At 56.4% G+C, this 18,893-nt stretch overlaps 2 protein-coding genes across 3 annotated transcripts; both read right to left on the reverse strand.

Moving 5' to 3' along the window:
* Positions 1–875: 875 nt before the first annotated feature.
* FABP3 (fatty acid binding protein 3) lies at positions 876–4,171 on the reverse strand. The gene is made up of 4 exons (XM_072355424.1): positions 3,983–4,171; positions 3,247–3,419; positions 1,227–1,328; positions 876–1,147 (listed from the first exon to the last, which is right to left on the reverse strand). Exons 1-4 carry the CDS (start codon positions 4,053–4,055, stop codon positions 1,094–1,096), a joined length of 402 nt encoding a protein of 133 aa, XP_072211525.1. The 5' UTR covers positions 4,056–4,171; the 3' UTR covers positions 876–1,093.
* A 1,016-nt stretch (positions 4,172–5,187) lies between these two features.
* LOC140261821 (cAMP-dependent protein kinase inhibitor beta-like) lies at positions 5,188–13,749 on the reverse strand. 2 transcript variants are annotated; one of them, XM_072355669.1, is made up of 4 exons: positions 13,102–13,749; positions 7,327–7,417; positions 6,963–7,114; positions 5,188–6,886 (listed from the first exon to the last, which is right to left on the reverse strand). In XM_072355669.1, exons 3-4 carry the CDS (start codon positions 7,105–7,107, stop codon positions 6,804–6,806), a joined length of 228 nt encoding a protein of 75 aa, XP_072211770.1. In that variant the 5' UTR covers positions 7,108–7,114; positions 7,327–7,417; positions 13,102–13,749; the 3' UTR covers positions 5,188–6,803. The 2 variants fall into 2 exon arrangements, with proteins under 2 accessions (XP_072211770.1, XP_072211769.1); XM_072355668.1 differs by lacking the exon at positions 7,327–7,417 and having other exon boundaries at positions 13,102–13,568.
* Between the last annotated feature and the right edge of the window lie 5,144 nt (positions 13,750–18,893).

Below are 18,893 nucleotides of genomic sequence, written 5' to 3' on the forward strand. Positions count from 1 at the left end.
ATCTTGAGCGGTGGATAAAAGAGCCCTTGGCCTGCAAGCTGAGCACTGCCTGCTTGGGAGGAGATGGGATGTGTTATGGAGTTTGGATAACCAGGCAGGGGAGAAGCCCTGTGCCAGAGCCTACAGGGCTTTCCTGGGCTGAGGATGCCATCCTCACAAGAAGACTGGTGTGTGGTGGGGCTCGCTGTGCCTTTTGGTGATGCCCTGTAGTAGTGGCTGCAGTGTGAGCCTGGAGCTGAAGGTCAGGGAGGTTTTGCTGAAGTGGGGCTGTTTCCAGTGCTGCTTGCCCAAAGCTCAGCCTGGCACGGCGGGGCTGGGGCTTGGCACAGCACTTCAGCTCCTGAGCTCCTTCAAGTCCCCGTGGCCCAGCCTGACTTTGGGCTGGTTGCATTCCAGCCCAGGACCTGACTTGCTCTTGACCTTGACTCCTCAGCCCCTCTGTGGCCAGGCACGTCACATCGCCTGATGCTTTTGGCAGGCATCACCTGTCTGGATTAGTGCTGGAGAAGGATCACTTTGGTTGGCATGACGTGTGCTCGTATCCTGAATGATTTATAGCAGAGCTGCCATTGGAGTGAACTAATATCCCTTCCTAAAAAACGGGCTGTGTGTCCACCTGGCTCTGCAGCGCTGATGCAATGGGTGGCACAGACCCTGAGTGCAGCGGGGCTGCAGGACCTGCCTTAGATTGAGCTCCTGGGTCCTGTCAGTGGGAAATGGCTGATGCTGGGTTTTTCCCACGTGTTAACTGTGTTTGTGAGCCCGATGGGTGCCCTGTGGGAAGAGAACACGTGCTGTGCAGCGGATAAAGGGGATGGTGATAGCCCTTGGGTGCGCATGCCAGAAGCCTTTTACCCAAGCAGGCCAGCCACAGCTCTGTAACAACATTGCTTTTATTATTTTTCCACGTGGGTTCTTCCATTAAAAAAAAACAACAACAAACAGAACACCCCAACCAGCCCCTCGGGATCAGGGCACGGTGGCTTTTCGAGGGCTCCGGCACTGTGGTGAGCCGCGCACCGCGCGGGGAAGGCAGAGACAATTCAATGCTGGAGCTGGCACTGGGGGACGGGCAGGGAGCTGGGGACAGCCTCTATGATGCCTTCTCGTAGGTGCGGGTGGAGACAACGTTGCCCATGGTGAGAGTCTGGGGGCAAAGAGCAGGAGGTGAGCACCGGGGTGGGATCTTGGGCATCCCCCATCTAAAACCCTTTATGTTTCCTTACCAGAATCAACTTCCCGTCCTTCAGCTCCCGCACTAGTGATGTCTCCTTCCCATCCCACTTCTGCACGTGGACCAGCTTGCCTCCATCTAGCTTGACCAAGGACTGTGGAGAGAGAGCAGAACCACCGTTCCCCTCATGGCTGGATCTTTGCTGCTCCACCCTTGCAGCTTTGGATGCTCCTTTTCATCCCATTGGACCCGGAGACCAGTAGTGGGTGCTTCCAGGATCCCACCTGGCTCTACTCACCCAGCTTGGCACAGGACATCAGCTGGATCACAATTGTAGCCCTAGCTGCACCTGTTAGCGTCAGGGCCCACTGTCACGGTGACCCTGCCCTCCCTGCCCCACAGCTGCATCCTGAGCTGAGCTGTTGAACAAGCCCCTGCTCATCCAGGCTGCTGTTTGCACAGCCGCTGCTGTTGACTCAGCCCTGAGAGCCTGGGCAGTGCCAAGGTTAGCGTGACAGCAGGCTCGGCTGTGCCAGCGTGGGAAGAGGCAATGACTGCCCAGCTCTGTTTTGCTATCCCCCCCACTGCCTGGCACCCAGTCCTTTGCTTCCCAGTGACATTTCTCAGCTCCAGCCCAGGGGACCACATGCCCCGAGCCGTCCCAGCCTCTTGTCCCCTGCAGACCTCCCTGTGCACCCAGTACTGCTGCTCTCCTGGAGCGCAGACACCCAAGGGCTGGGCTTCCCATGGCTCAAGTCCCCAGCACTGCACAGGTTATGCTGCATCTCACTGACCCCATAGCTTGGCTGACATGGCTCGAGTCCATCCTGCCCATGGCTTTGGTGCCTCCATGGGTCAAGGGCTCTGCATGGATTAAGATTCTCCATCGTTTGGGTCTTCTCATAGTTTGAATCTCCCAATGGTTGGATGTCCCCATAGTTTAGGGCTCCCTTCATGTCCTCAGGTCTCCCCGTTGCTTGAGTCACCCACAGTTGGATGTTTCCATGGCTTGGGTCTCACCATGATGTGGGTCCCTGCAACCCACTTGGTTCCCTTCATGGGTAGGGGCTCTGCATTGATCTCCTCATGGTTTGGGTTACCCATGGTTGGATGCCCCCAAAGCTCTCCCCACTAATTGTGTGTCCCCATAGTTTGGGTATCCTCATGGTTTAGGTGTCCCCGTGACTTGAATGTCCCCATAGCTCTGATCTCCCCATGGCTTGGTATCCCCATGGCTTAGGGACCAACACGACTTGAATGTCCCCGAAGTTCAGGTCTTCCAATGACTTGGTGTCCCCATAGCACAGATGTCCTAATGCTTTGTGTGTCCCCATGACTTGGGTGCCCTGCAGCTCAGCTCCCTTCAGAGCTCAAGTTCTCCTCTCCCTGCACCCCATACATCCAGAGGTTCCCTCCCTCACCTTGGAGCACCCCACAGCCCAGCAGCTCCACATCTCCCTGCTTGACTGTGTGGGGAGCTGACAGGCTGGGCCCCCTTTTATTGTTTGCCCTCTGGCAGCCAGCCGAGGGGTGCATGAAGGGCATGTCCCTGGCTGCTTCACACGTCCCTGCCACACACTAGCAGCCAAAGAGCTTTTAGCATAGTTTCCACCACCCTGAGCAGAGCAGCCCTACGCTTGGGGCTGAGCTGTCACGAGACAAAGAGGGCAGGCTGGTTATAGTCAAAGCTGTGCATGGAAATAGCTTCCAGGGGCCAGACCTGTGCTCTACTGCTGCTCTGGTTCCTCTGCAAGAGGGAAAGCACCAAGGGGGCCTGAGCAGATGGAGCAGAGGATGAAGGCAGAAGTATGCTGCAATGTCTGCCTGCCACTACCGCCTTGCTCGCACTCAACCCGTTTCAACCCAACCTCACGCCACACCCAGCCCTGTGCCTGCTTCCCCATGGGGCAGGAAGGAGTTTTGTGTCCTACAAGCCCCGTGGTGGCCCCTGAATCTCTTTTGCAATACAGCCACTTGGTTACAGCATCACCTTCTGCAAAACCCAGCTGCAAATGGAGGCAAGGGGTGCAAAGGGAAAAGGGTGGAGGGAAGGAGTCCCCCAGCTCCCTCACCTTGACGTGTCTGTCATCAGCCGTGGTCTCATCGAACTCCTCGCCCAGCTTGAAGCTGATCTCTGTGTTCTTGAAGGTGCTCTGGGTCTTCACCGTCACCTTGTCACCATCCACCTCGATGATGGTGGTGGGTTTGGTTAGGCCGGCCATCTGCCTGGTGGCAAAGCCCACCCCTGGTGGGGGGCAGGGGGTCAACACTGTGTCCCCATGCATCACCCCAGAGACCCTCCTGGGTTATTTTACGGGAGGGGGGACCCACTGCATCCCCACGGGGCTGTACTTTGGGGGGAATCCGGGCATCACTCAGGGGCTGATCCTGCACATGTACTGCAGGACAGAATGGGAAGCACCTGTGGTCACCACCCCTCCAGACCCCTTTGGGGCTGTGGTCTCATCCTGCCCAGGATTCAGGACAGCGGATATGGGCACGCATCCCCCCGGGATCCCTTCTATCAGCCCTTCCCCCACACCGGGGTTGCAGGGCTAAAGGAGGGGGGGGATTCCACCCGTTCCCCCCCACCCCCAACCCCGGCAGCAGCCCCTCCCCAGCACAGCACCGCGTTGCGCTTTCCCATATTTATTTCTATATTTTATTCTTCCTATTTTGATTTTTTTTCCCTTTTAAACCCATTCAGCAGCCGACGATCCCCACCCTCCCCATTGAAAAAAAAAGAAAGAAAGAAAGAAAAAGGCGGATAAAACCCGGCGATTTCCGCCCTCCCGATCCTCCGCTCACCCAACGCCTTCATGTACTCATCGAAATTCGCCGTGTCGATCAGCTTCCAGGTGCCCACGAACGCGTCCACCATGGCGAAGCCGCGTGTATCCCCGTGTCCTTCTGTCCCCGCAGCGCCGCACAGCCCACAGCTGCCGCCCGGCCCCGCGGCTCCTTAAATACCGGCCCCATCACATGATGGGAAGAGACTCCAGAAATACCCCGGCGGGGACGGGCAGAGCTGCCAACCGCCGCCCCCCGGCCGCCCCCCTCCACCCCCGTCCCCTGCCCGTGTGCTGTGAGCAGCTCCGCGGCCATCGCGGACACGCGTGGGTGCGTGGAGGTGAGGATGCGCGGTGCCGGTGGCTCATGGCGAGGAGGGGATGGAGAGGGGGAAACTGAGGCACGGGAGCATCCGTGGGGACACGAGGGACCGTGTGTGTGTGCTGGGGGCGGTCAGGGCAAAAACGGCCACATCCCCATCCCTCCCATCGCTGGTGATTTCAGTTTAACACCTTTTGGACCCCCTTAAATCAGCCCCATCCCAACAGCTGCCCTGGGCTCCTTGCCCTGCTGGGTTCATGCTTGAAGCCTCATGGGTCCTGTGGGTGCTGTCCCCCCCTCTCCCCCCACGGGTGCGTGTTCCCATAGGGCTGGTGGTATCCGGGACATGATCCCCACCTCCTTCAGGCTCAGGTTGCAGCACGCCAGGGGATTGTGGTGGCAGTGGAATTTGGTGTCCCCTGCCCCAGTGGGCACACAGCCCTGGCCCAGGGATGAGCCTCCTCCCACCCCTCCCAACTCCACCACGTGGTGACAGCTCTGGGGGTCCCGTGGGCCAAAGTGTCCCCAACCTGGTGTCAGACACACAGGGGGTGGCTGTCACTTTTGGTGACGTATTTATGGGAAGGGGTGAGGGCAGAGCAGGTGGGAGTCAGACCCAATTTCTTCTGCCCAATTTCAGTCCGTTGGATTTGGGCATTGGGGGGAACCATTGAGTGTCCCCATAGCCAGCACTGCAAAGCGGTGGCAACAGGGTCAAAGTGACATGTCTGGGTGTCACTCAGGGACACTTTGTCTTCTCTTTCCATCTCCAAGGCGTCACTGCAGGCACCCAAAAATAGCCAAGGACTCAAGTTCAATGTCCTCCCCGGGGCCTCAGAAGGGCTGTGAGTGGGAGCCCCTGTCCCTCGGGCAGGACAGTCACCAGCCCCCATGGGGACAGAGCATGGAGTGCTGCATCACAGGGAAACACACACAGTTTATTATCCAACCATGGCCCTGGGAGTCACTCAGCTGCCTCCCAGAGTGCACAGTGCTCCTTCAACACACCCTCCAGGTGCCACAGAGTGGGGACAGGCAATGGCCTGGAGGGGTTACCTGTCTTTGCTCCTCCCAGTGCCATCCTTGGGCATCATTGGCCCACATGTGCATGGCTATGGGGCTCCCAGCATCCCCCTGGTGCAGCAGGGCCATGAGACACAGATGTGCACACACGTGAACACACACACAAACATATGTGCACAGGGACAGCCATCCAGGGGAGAACCCATGCACAGGGACACCCACACAATCGTGAGCACTCACATACATGGACAACCATGCACGTGGGTATTATTGCACACTGGCATCCATGCACATGGACACGGACACCCATTTACCAGTGCATGTGGTCATCCACACCCATGGACATTATCACACAGTGACCCCCGTGGGCATGAAGACTCATAGATGTGGACATCCACATCCACACAATTGAGCATCCATGCAGCTGCACATACGGACACCTACATGCATGGACACCCATACACGTGGATGTTATTGCACACTGCTATCCATGCAAACAGACACCCGTGTGCATGAGCACCCATGCATGTCGATGCAGGAAGGTGCACACACACAGACACCCACCCACAGCAGCACACACGCACATGGACCCACACAAACACAGACACCAACACACAGAGGCACACACACACACACAGACACCCAGGCACATGGGCATTATTGCACACTGTCACTCACACACACAGACACCCATGTGCACGGACACCTTTGCACATGAGCACCCATGCACATAGCACCCACCTCCAGCAGCACCCACTCCCATACATGTCCATGCCCATGGACACACACTGTGGCTCCCAGTGCCACCCATCCCACACAGCTCTCCCCTCTCCCAGCACTGCTCAGAGCAGAGTGGCCCTCAGGACCCCATTTGCTGGTCCCACAGTGACAGCTATGGATGATCACTCCATTACCACCCAGGCACAGGGACAGATCTGAGCACTGTGCCCTACTCCAGCCCCCCACCAGCTCACCCCAGCCATGCTCTGGAGCTGAACCAGTAAGTCCCATCTCATTGGGCAGCAGAGCTGTGAGTGGCAGAGATGTCACCATCCCCAAGGGTGGCTTGACAATATGATCCCAGCTGAGCTCCCCATTCCCTTGACGCAAGGAGAACTCTGGGGTGCTCACCCTGTGGGGTGAACCCTTGGTGAGGTGCTGGCAGTGAGGGGAAAAAAAGAAAGGATCTTGGATCACCCACTGGAAAAAGGACAGGACACGGACGTGGTACTCAAAACATCACAGTGAACAACACTCAGACCCCCTGGGCTGCTCATGGCAAAGCCCCCCTGGCCACTTGCTTCTGGAAGAAAATTGTCCTCCTGTGGGGTGAACGTCCCCATCCTTGCCCTGCATGGGAATGAAGTGTCCCTTTGTCCCCACAGGTCCCCGTGTGGCTCCTCTCCTGCAGGCGATGCTCTCGCTGCATGGCACAAGGGCAGCGATGCGGATGCTCCGTAGCGTCCTCACCCCACTGCTCAGTCTGCCAGCAGGGTTAGGAAGTGTCCTTCAGCTCCGGGCTTTGGGGCTGCGGTGGGGGAACTTCTGCAGATGGTGACTGCATCTCCTGGGAGCTGCCTGTGGTGAGAGGAGGGCGGTGAATGGCCACGGTGCCACCCCAATGTGCCACCCCCATGTGTCACCCAGCACCCACCTGCACTCAGAGACATCTCAGCCAGCTTGAGGGGCAGGTCGGAGGGGCTGACGCCTGCAGGTGAGCCCAGGATGTCAGGTAGGGCATTACGACGTCCAGTCCTCCCTGAGGATGCGAAGTCCAGCACTGGCTCCACCTCAGTCATGCTAACCCTGATGAGATATGTTCTGTTCCCCATCAGTGTCCCCATGGAGCAATGGAGACCCAGCCACAGTGAAAACCTTGCCCAGGGTTTCTACCATCCCCATGGGCATCCCCAGCACAAAGTTCAGCACAGGAATTCCTCCCCTCATTTGCATTATCACAGGGAAAACGGATGCTCTGGGACCCTCTGCCCCACCACCAAGCCCTCCAGCATCCTTACCGGGCACCCTCCAGCCTGGCCTGGATGTGTCTCCCCACTGCCCTGGGTGCTGCTCACGTGGGCTGTGGGCTGGGAGCCCCCTGGCTCCGGCCTGGGGGAGGCAGAGCAGAGGGTGAGCTGAGCCCATGGCTGAGGTGCCAGTGGGGTACAAAGGGGGGTGGAGAGGTCTCCAGAGGGGTGGGAGAGGTGTGGGGTGAAGCACCAAGCACCCTCCTGCAGCACGTCTATGAGTGACTAAAGCAAAGCTGTGAAGGGCAGGAGGGAGGCACAGATGGGGGTGAGGGAAAGATGAATGGAAGAATGAATGGAAGGATGGAGGGACAGGAGGAGGGATGGAGGGATGGAAGGGGTGGTGAATGGAAGGATCAATGAATGGAAAGGTGGATGGAGGGATAGAAGGATGGAGGGCTGGATGGAAGGAGAAAGGGAGGGATGGAGAACCAGGATGGGTGGAGGGATGGAGAAGAAAGATGGAGTTGGGGGAAGAGAAGGAGGGGTGAAGAACCAAGATAGGAACATGGATGTGGAACAGTAAGGGAGGCCAAGAGGAAAGGGCAGCGTTGGCTGCTTTGCCAGGAGACAAAGACTTGGCATTCGCAGCCTGGCTATGCATAAAATGAACCCCAAAATGTCCCTTGGAGAGGAACTCGTGCTGCATGAAGCTCTCTGGACTCCATGGAGGTGGCAGGCAGTGGCATGTCATCTCGGCCAGCTCTGGGCACATCGCTGCCAGGTCCCTCTCAGCCTCTCAGCCCTGATGGATAACCTGGACTTTGGCACCAGGGATCCTGCAAGCTGGAAACTTTGTGGTGGGTACAGAGATGGCACAGACATTACTGAGGACAGTTGGTGACCCTGTAGGCATGGTTCCCCCTCCTGCAGCCCATACACCGGCCTGCATTCCCCTTTGGTGTTGCTCTGAGTGTTGTATTTAGGATTTTCCTCCCTACCTACTGGTGTGGTGCTGAGTGGTGCCCAGGAGCCCTGCCCGTGTCCCCAGCCCTTCTGCCCCAGCAAACTCACCAGAGTCCCCCTCAGAGCTGCTTGTGGGAAGACAGTGAGCCACGGTCCCCACGGCCACAGGAGCAGGAGGAGTGACCCTGGCTGAGGCTGCAGGCGAGGAGGTGAATGATTAACCAGGCTGTGAGTCACGGGGCAGGATCCGGCCCTGCGCTGCCTTGGGACTGGATGAGGAACCCCTGAGCTGGCTCTGAGTCCCACGGAGTGCATGGTGGTGTCCTCTGGCACGCGCGTGTGCAAAAACGGTGCACTTTGGCAAACATGATTGCACGCACGGCACCTTCTGGCACACGCGTATGCATGCACGGTGCCTCATGGAACATGCATTTGCATGCCTGGTGCACTCAAGCACGCATGTGCATGCGTCAGCTGCAGCTTTCAGCATCTCATCCCACAGCACGCATCCGAGTGCACCTCTGGCATCTTGCACCACAGCTCTCTGCCCGCTGGGAGCAGTCAGCCCAAGAGCGCCCTGCTCCGGCCCCAGCACACCACTGCAGCGTCCCTGATGCTGGTGCTGGAGCATCCTGGCAGTGCAGGAGCAGCACTCTGTCACCCTGGCAACCAATTAGGAGCAGGGCCTGGCTGCTCTTCCTTCGGCCAGCGTGATGTGTGAGCACGGGAGCGTGCACAAAGCGTGCGTCAACTAATGCATGCATGTGTGATCATGTGCACGCAGAGATGCATGCATATGTGTGCAGACATGCATGCACACACACGCAGATGTGTGCACACTCGCACACACACACACACACACACACACAGCCTCTTTCCCTCCGTGTCTGCACAGCTGGGCACAACCCAGTCAGACAGCAGCCTGCAGGGCTGGATCAAAGCTGCCTTCCCGGCAGCCCCCGTGGCTCCAGTGCTGCAGAAATGTGCAGCAGCATCCCTTAGGGCAAGGCTGGGTCCTCCCCATCTCTGGGCTTTGTCTGCTGCAGGAACAAGGTCCAAGGTGCAGCTGCCCTCTCCATGCCCAGATTATTGCCCTGTAGGCAGTGAATTAACAGCAGTGTTGGGCAAATAATGTTGCATAAACCCCAGTCTCCACCCAGCCCTCCAAGCAGGGACGTTTATGTGAGGCTTAGCATGGCCTCTCTTTTAGAAGGAGTCACATGGAAGGTTCTGGGACTGCTGTAATGCCCTTAATGGGATAGAGTGGTGCAGAAATAGGTCTTAATCCCTGTAAGAGATGGGCTGCAATTGAAGGTGCCTGGATGGGGTGTTGGGAAGACACAACATGGGGACATGGTTCTCAGGCAGGTATTTCCTTGCCGTAATTTTGAGAGAGAAGAGCATAATGAGGAGCCATTCCCATTCATGCTATTTAAATTCCCAACACCATAATGGGAGAAAATATCTCCTGGAACCCAATTTGCGGTTGAGCTGGAGGAGACACCACAGCCTTAGCCCTTAAGAGGGATTTGTTCAATCACAGGTGTAAGAATTTCCCTTTTTAACCTCCTAATGGAAAGTGGGCTTGGACCACCGAAGGTTCTGGGTTGGGTTGGGTTGAGTTGTGCTGTATTGGGTTGGGTTGGATTGTGTTTGGTTGGGTTGATTACAGTTCACCCTTTTGATGGTGGTTCCTCAACACTCTAATGGAAAAGGATCAATGCTGTGTCCTCCAATAAAGGCTGCAGTCTCCAAAAACCCACCCACAACCCCACAGCATCGAGGCTATCAGGAGATGACAAGCACAACTGTAAAGGGGAAGTGCTTTTAAATCATAATGCTGAATACAGATGAGTGCTGTGAGCTGGGGAACAAAGAACTGCCCCGTATCAGATGAGAATGGGAGCCTAGGGCAAGAAAACCAGCATAGAGGAGAACTCAGTGGGGCTGATTTGAGCAGAGACTGAACCCACTGAGATGCATTTGAAGTCTGGAGCAGCAGATGGCCTTAATTAAACACCAATCTGGAGGTCTCCCACACAGACAGCAGGTTGGACCCAATGTTTTTGGGTCGGGATCTGGTGCTGTTCCAAAGTACGGAGTAACGGCCATGGGATTTACTGTGGGATTCCCTCACATTGATGCCCAGCCCCAAGAGGTCAGGAACCCTCAGCCTCCAGCCCGTGGCTCTGTCACCTCAGTGCAAATGTATGTTCCCATTGTGTCTCAAGTGTCACCACGCAGTGGATTTCCTTGTTATCCTTACACAGTAATTCTTGTCACCCTATAAGTCCTTATCATCACATCCAGCCCAGAGATGGGCACAGGTGATCTCTACTGAAATCCTGGGATGTGGTTTTGAGGAGGAGCAAGCAGTGTTGCTGCTCCATGCTGGGATTGCTGCTCAGGGCTGACAGCGAAGCTTGGCTGTGCTTAATGCCCTCATTAAACCAGGAAAAATCCAACCTGAGTCTCTCCAGACAGGATTCCGGGCTGTTTGCATGAACTGTCACTTTTGCTTATAATGCTGAAAACACAAATCAGAGCAAGTCCTGCTCGAGGGTAACAGCACGACTGGCTCATGCACTCACTGACATCCAAACTCAGAGCTTCCCTGAGCATCTGAAGGGCAAACCCAACTGCTGCCAATGTGAATCCGGTACAGGCATGAGGCATGTCCCCCAACCTGCAGACCCCAGTATGCCCATGTCTGTGTTTCTTGTTATGGGGCAGCATAGCAAAAAGGCACAGATGGCAGAAAATCACTACGGAGCTGGGCTGGACCACTCTGAGGTGGTAAAATTATCCCCATCTATGTCCAACTAGCTAATGACCTCTAATTGCTGTCTGCAGGATGTGTCCAGAGGAGGATGGAGCGTGAGGACAGGAATTTCTTCCTGTAGCTTCCTCCTTCTGCCACATCTCAGTTGTAAAGAAGGTGATCTAATGGGAGGTAATTACAATGATTGAGCCTTCAGTAATACAGCTCCCACTGTAACCTTCAGTTAGCTGTTCTGACGACAGCACAAACTATAATTTTACATAATAATTGTGTCACCCACACCTAAGTCGGTTTCATTCTGTAGCAGTTTCAGGCTCTCTCTACACACAGCTTTCCAGCAACCACTCAGGCTGGAGTTAACAGACCTGATCTGAGGAAATGGTTATGTACTACATCCATGAGGGAACCTCCTGCCTCCGTCCCACAGCCATACAAAGGGTGCCTGGCCCCACAGGGACCCATTCCTCCTGCCCCAAAAGGTGGTGGGTACAAAGACAGATGCTGGGGACAGCAGTTTCCCAGGGAGCCCCTAACACTAACCCTAACTCCAATCCTATCCCAAACCCAAACTCTAAAGCCAGCCTCAACCCCAAACCCAACCCAACCCTAACTCTAACCCTAACCTCCAACCTTAACCCCAACCCTAGCTTTAAACCCAGCCCTATCATTAACCCTAACCATAGCCACAACCCTAACCCTAACCATAACCCTAACCCTGACCCTACAGCCATGTCCACTCATGCTGGCAACCTGTAGATTCTCCTTCCCCATGCAATTGCCCCACTAAAGGAGATGGAAACCACTCCTGTGTCCCCAGGGCAGGGGACTGAAGTGTGTTCCCAAGGGTGGGAATTTGGAGTGGGGTGTTGCATGGAACTGGGAGCATCTCTGGGATTCCCTGCTGCAGCTGGCAGGAATGGGATTGAAAGCTGAGGAGGGAGGAAATCTGGGATCAAAGTATGGTTTGGAATCCTCAGCCCTGTGCAGTTCGAGGGGATGGAGCAGCCTTGCCTTGGCTGAGCACGAGCCATCTGCTTGGAGGCAAGGACAGAGCGGGTCTTGGACCCATCCTTGTCCTAGTGGCTCCATGGGACGTCCTTTGGGGTGTGTGGAGCAGCACCAAGGTCAGGCACCCAGCAGCCCACCCTAAGCACCCCATCCTGCAGCCACAGACAGCAGGACGTTGGACTCCTGGAGCATCCCCAAGGTCCAGCAGCCTCCTGCCCCCCCCCCCCCCCCGCCATGTCAGCAAGGGATGTGATGTTGTGTAGTGGGCAGCCCCAAGGTCACAGGCTGTGGGTACTGGGGGAAGCACGGAACAGCTGAAGCAGCCACCCTGCCCCTGCCACACCCTCGGTGGCATTGCCACCCAGCCAAGGGACAGCAGCCAGTTCTGGGGGCCAAAGGGATCCAATCCAAGCATTGGCGGAGGCAACCTGCCAAAAGTGCTGCCCTGAAAGCAGTGAAGAGGTGTTGTCCCTGGGGAAACCCCCTGTGGTCCCAAGAGGTTTCCTCGATGCCCAGGAGATGAGCATGTGTCCTGCATGGAGCCATGCTCAGACCTGTGCTCCCTCTCCTGCTGCCTGCAGCCCCTCCAGCTCCCCACTCCTCAAAACAATGTAGTCCCAAAATAGCCCTGGCCCCGATGAGGGCCAATGGCATGAATTTGGGGCTGTGGGGATTCACGGGACTGTAGAAAGAGGATGTGAAGATGGGGCAGGATGACAGGGATGGCGGTTACCCCAGGATCTACAAGGAGCAGGAGGATGGAGCAGGGTGGGGATGGGACAGAGGTGCTGCCCTGAATGCTGCTTGTTGTGTGATCACTGCTCACCCTGAGCTACCCTGGAGCCAGCAGCCTCCAGGCAAGGGGACAGACACCACCAGACCCCTGCAAGACACATCCAAACCATAGGGATGCACCCCGGAGCCCTCCTCAGCACCACCACCCACTGCAAACTTTCATCCCCAGAGCACCGCCGTGCCCTCAGCACCTCACCTCTATCCTTATTACGTTGATATGGACCAGTACCGGGGGGCTCAGGGCCTCCTGCCACCACCGGCCATCAGCTGCTCACCTGGGCTGCGTGGGGGCCGGCGGTGTTGTCGATGTCGATGTGGATACGGATGGGGATGGTGGTACCGATGGTGATGGTGGTACCGATGGCGACGGCTATGTCGGTGCTGACCCGGGTGCTGATGCCGCCGTTGTTCCAATACGTGATGCCGCCGTTGATCCCAACGGGCGATGGCCACTGTTGATCCAGGTACCGTTGTCGGTGCCGATGTCCGTGCTGATGTCAAGAGTGATGCCGATGCTGGTGCCGACAGCAGCGTGGATCGCGGTGCCGGTGTCAGGACCGCTGCGGGTACCGCTGCCGGCGGCTCAGGACGGGCCGGACCCGGCTCCCAGGCTGCGAGCAGCCCCCGGGGCAGCCCGGAGCCGCCCGCACAATGCCCGCTCCCGCCGCCTCCTCCCGCACGGCCCACGCGCGGCGCGGGGGAAGCTCCCGCACACGGCCCCCTCCCTCCCCGCCCCGCCCTCCCGTCCCCCCCCTTCCCTCCTTTCCTCCCCGTCTAACGGGATCCCAGCGGCACCCCCGCAGCCCCCGCGTAGCCACAACGGTGGGGATGGGGACTCTCGATGCGATGCCTCCCCGCAGCCACCCCCCACTCCGGATTGGTCCCTCACTTGGTTGCTGCCCGCCGAGGATCAGCGCATCCTCCTGTGCCCCCCCGCCCCAGGAGGGGTCTGGTCTCTGCCTGGCCACGAGCATCACGCGTGATGGTGGAGCAGAGAGGCAAAGAGGGAGTGAATTGGAAGAAATGGGATGTGCAAGCAGCAGGGCACAGAGGGTGCGCATTGGGGATGCTTCCCCCACAACTACCAAGGCACGTTTTTAGGTGCCTGACGATGCTGGGGTTGAGCAGGGACACCCAACACTGCTACCCAGGCGAGGAGGGAGCCTTGGCCAGCACTATTTATAGCTGCTCACACTCCACTTTCTCCTTGACTGTCTTCCCTCCCAGCAGTCTCATGCTGGGTATCAGAAGCAGGCGATGCCATCCTGGCACCTGCTGGGATGTGGCACTGGGAGAAGGGGGGACAACCACCATCCCAGTGCCCTCAGAAACGTTTGGGGGAATGGAGATGGTGTGGGGATGGGGGGCATAGGAAGGAGGAAATGGGCTCCTTTCTCTAAGGTGGAGGGATGGAGAAGGGTGTGTGCCAACAAGGTGTGGGTTGGTCTTCCTGCAGCTCCTACCTGGGCTAAAAGCCACCTCTTAGGGAGAGCAGTGCTTTGCTGTTCCTCTTTGATCCAACTGCATAATTCCCAGCCTGGTTCAGGCCCTGATTTCTTGCTGGGGACGTGGGTAGCATGGAGGAAATGTTGTTCCTGAGCTAAGTGGCTGGGCTGTAGGTCCCTCTGTTAGGTGGTATTTTGGGACACGGGTTTGGGGACCTGCAGGTTTCTTGGCCATTGGTCCCTGTCCCTGGACAAGGACTTTCAATGACCCTGGAACCAGCCTGGTGTATCCCTTTGGACATGTGAAAAGGGCTCAGAGCAGCAAAAGTGGACTGAGGTGATACTGAAACAGGCTGGGAAGATGCTGCCATTTGCTGGGGAGACGCTTGGATGGACTGGGAGATGCTAGGACATGATGGAATTCACCTAGTTTGGCTCTAATTATGTCCGAATGAGTGCAAAAAGGCAAATGCTGTTGTTTGTGCTCCAGTAACTTCCAGTAACTGGAAGCTGCTGTGTTACAAACCAGCCAAAAAGAGCAAAATTGTTGAGTGTGGGGATAGTGAGTGGGGATAGTGAGAGGCCATTGCCTGGTGCCACCAATGCAGGACATGGTGCTGCCTCCTCCTTTTCCCCCTCCTCCTCCTCCTGCAGTGGCAGGGATTTGTGCAAAGCTCTCAGCACCCGGCTTGGGCTTTTTTTATCCCTGGCTGCTCTTCCATTGACATTCCTAGCTGTGCCACCGGCTTCAGTGCTGCTCGCTAACCCCTTTTACAGGCAGCTAAATATAGACCAGGCAGCCAAGGAAAATCTGCTCAGCTGGGCACGTGGGGCTGAACAGTGCTGCTGAAGCCTCACACGGTGCTGGGAGGGCACAGGGTGGTGGCACCTTGTCCCCCATCCCCCTCCATGGAAAGCATCATGGCACCGCTTGTTTGGATGCACTCCATGTATCTCAATTTGTGCTCACATCACGCATAGCTCCTGCACACCTGCATTGTCCTGGTGGGGTCACGTTTGCTGGGACACCCTGATGGCACTGGGGACACCCATCACATCTAAGATGGAGCCATGTAATGATGCATGGAGCCCCATATGATGAGGTGGGAAATACACATGAAGAGCTGGGGAGATTTGTTCCTGATTTAGGAGCTGTTGCATCCTTGTGAAGCAATGCAGAGGGCTCAGATCAGGAGCTGGGGTGAGCTGGGGGTGGTAGGTGCTGAAAATCATAGACTCTTAGAATCATAAAGGTTGGAAAAGGTCTCTAAAATCCTGTTGTCCAACCCCAGCCCATCCCCACCATGCCCATGTCTCTCAGAGCCACGTTTCCATGGATCTTAGACACCTCCAGGGACAGTGACCTCACCACCATCTCCATGGGCAGCCTGTGACAATGCTATTCTTTCTGAGAAGATTTTTTTCCCTAATACTCAACCTGATCAACCCAAAATGTCTCCAGGATGGATTTATGGCTCCAAGAAAAAGAGCTGCATCCTCCAGCTGCATTGACCATGGGCACCTTCAGGTCATGCCTTCAACCCTCTGCTTGCTCCCTCAAACCCCTGCCCCTCCACCCCTATGGGATTTGGATCCTGGTGGCTTAGGGATGAAGTTTAGCTGATCACAGAACTTAATCCACCAAAATTTTCCACCTTGTGGGAGGCCCAGCAGTTACTGTGACAGTGCAGAAGCTCCTGTGTGACGCTCCAATCCATCACCGGCTTCGCATCTGGCCACTATAATGAGAAAGACAAACAGCATCCATCCTGACTTGGCAGGGAAATGGGAAGGCAGCTGGGAGTCTTGCCTGTGAGCAAAGCTACATCAAGCCTCAAGGGCAGAGGGTGGCCAAAAATCCTCAGTCCTTCACTTTTCTGGATGTGGGTAGAAGGTCCCAGCCCAGTGGATGCTGAGCAATTGGTGGTGGCCAATGGCATTTCTTATGGATAACTCCAGCTGAACTGTGCTGCCATGGCCATGCTCAAAAAACAAGTGACAGAGGTGGAGCTCAAGTGCAGAAGGTTTTGCCTTCAAGGTAGCATTGGCCATCCTGAAAGTCACCCCTGATGAGCACTGTAAGCCACCCATCCCTGCCTTATTTTTTTCCACTGGGTTGGAATGCCAGCTCCGGTGATGCTGCTGTAATTAAAGCTCTGCATTCACCCATCACTGGTCCCCCCGTGTCTGCTCATTACAGAGGAGCTTAGCTTAAAACTAATTCCCCAACTCGAAGGCAAGGGGGAAGGGAGATGCTTTAATCTCCAGACTTTTGTATTTGTTGTTCCCATCATCTCCCCTTGGAAGAACAGCATGAAGCTGTAAGGGTCCCGAGTGCCCCAAAACCTCATCCAGGAGTGGGGCCAGGAGTGTCACTTACCCATCTCCTCCCAGCTGTGCTTGCTTGCCTCATGCCTGCACTGAGCGATGCTCAGATTTTGCTGGTTTTCCAAATACAGACTCAATTATAAATTATTATTAATTACTGTAATGTAGATTTATCTGTGAATAGCATTGCTTGGGCTCAGCAGGATCCCTTCTGGCTGCGCCCACAGCTAAGCTGGTATTGTCCCAGATACCGGCACATGAGATGGTTTGTTCTCCACCCACTCCCCAGTGTGGTGACATCCCTAAAACAGAGCCTGCTCCCTCCACTGCCGCTCAGCTGCCACCTCTAGCCTTAAAATCCCCCCATAGAGGTGGAAAACCCCCCCAAAAGGGGCAGGACAGATGTTGTTTTGTTTGGGGCCGGGCTCTCCCAGGGCTCCTGGGATGGGAAGGGGTGGTGGCATGGAGCACCCCATGCACTCTCAGCAGCACCCCCTTGTCTGGTGGGACATAAAGCCAGCGTGCCCCTTGATGCCCAGGGGACTGCCAACTGGACTGCCAGGACCTGGTCCCGCTGGTGAGGATGTCCAAGGACGGGGACAGCAGGGGATGAGTGGTGGTGGCGATGCGGTGACATTCATCCCCCTGGTCCGAGGGTATGAGGGGTGACGGTGACATGAGGACGTCACCTGGGTAACGTCAGAGCCGAGCAGCCGGTCTCACTGCGGCACTGCCATCTGCTGGCACCGCGCGAGGGACGGAGAGGACAGAGTCAGGGGACACGGGCGGCATTTCTGCTGCGGTCCACGCGGCAGGTGGGAGTCGGGGGGAACTTCGTCTGTGGGCAGCAAAAGTGGACTGAAGAGATACTGGGACAGGCTGGGGAGATGCTAACAGCTCCTTGGGGTGTCCCTGTGATGTCCATGGGGTGACATCTGGATGTTTCTTTGAGGTCCCTGGGGTGTCCTTTGGAAGCACCTGAGGCGTCCCTGGGATGTCCCTGGATGTCCCCTGCTGCTCCCGGTGCCCCAGCTCTGCCAGGCCCTCTCACCCTTCCCCCACCCTCCTCTCAGATCACGGCCCCTTTTGCAACGACGTTCTCATGAAGATTAAATTGCATCCTGCAGTGATTTCAAAGGGAAAACCTTACACATCTTGTGATCAGGGAGGGTCTGCCAAGGACATGGAGCAGGATACACCCCTGGGACGGGATGCGGAGCCAACCCCACGCCTCCCGTTGGCGGCTCTGCAAGGGCACACCTCAACCCACCGTTAAAATTCAGTGCTCCCTTCTCCTGAAGCCACACACCGGGCAACCCCCTGCTCTGCACAGCAGCAGCCACCAGGGACAGTGGTGGAACCCAACCCAGAGCTTCCAAAGCCTTACAAGCTGTTAGACACCTGTGCTCGTGTTGGAGGCATTTGGGCAACACTCCTGAAGATATGCCTTAATGTTGGGTAGTGGAAGATATGCCTTAATGTTGGGTAGACTGTGGGTCCCTTCCATATCTCCTCTCCGTCTCCTCTCACTCTCCTCTCTCTCCTCTCCTCTCTCTCCTCTCCTCTCCTCTCCTCTCCTCCTCTCCTCTCCTCTCCTTCCTCTCCTCTCCTCTCCCTCTCCTCTCTCTCCTATTTCATTACTTCTTTCATTCCTCTTCCTTCCTTCTCTTCTCTTTCTTCCTTCCTTCCTTCCTTCCTTCCTTCCTTCCTTCCTTCCTTCCTTCCTTCCTTCCTTTCCTTCTCCTTCCTCCTTCCTTCCTTCCCTCCTTCCTTCCTTCCTCTTCCTTCTTCCTTCTCTTCTCTTCTTCCTTCCTTCCTCTCTTCCTTCCTCTCTCTCTTCTCTCTCTCTCTTCTCTTCTCTTCTCTTCTCCTTCTCTTCTCTTCTCTTCTCTTTCTCTTCTCTTCTCTTCTCTCTCTTCTCTTCTCTTCTCTTCTCTTCTCTTCTCTTCTCTTCTCTTCTCTTCTCTTCTCTTCTCTTCTTCTCTTCTTTCTTCTCTTCTCTTCTCTTCTCTTCCTCTTCCATTTTCCTTTACCTTTTCTCTCGTCTTCTCTCTTTCTCTTCCTTTTCACTTCCTTTTCTTTTCTCTTTCTCTTCCTTTTTCTACTCCATCTTTCCCTCCCATTTTCACATCCAACACTTCCACTTCCACCACCCCCAGCCCACCCTGACAGCAGCTCCCCGCACCCCTCAGCCCCGATAGATCCCCTCCCTCCCCTCCGGCCCCGCCCCGCCCCGCCCCGCTCTGCCTCCGCCCTCCAGGAGCCGCCTCCCTCCCCAACCTCAGGGTCCGCCA

The sequence above is a fragment of the Excalfactoria chinensis genome, chromosome 22 (assembly GCF_039878825.1).
Source record: "Excalfactoria chinensis isolate bCotChi1 chromosome 22, bCotChi1.hap2, whole genome shotgun sequence".
Taxonomy (NCBI): domain Eukaryota; kingdom Metazoa; phylum Chordata; class Aves; order Galliformes; family Phasianidae; genus Excalfactoria; species Excalfactoria chinensis.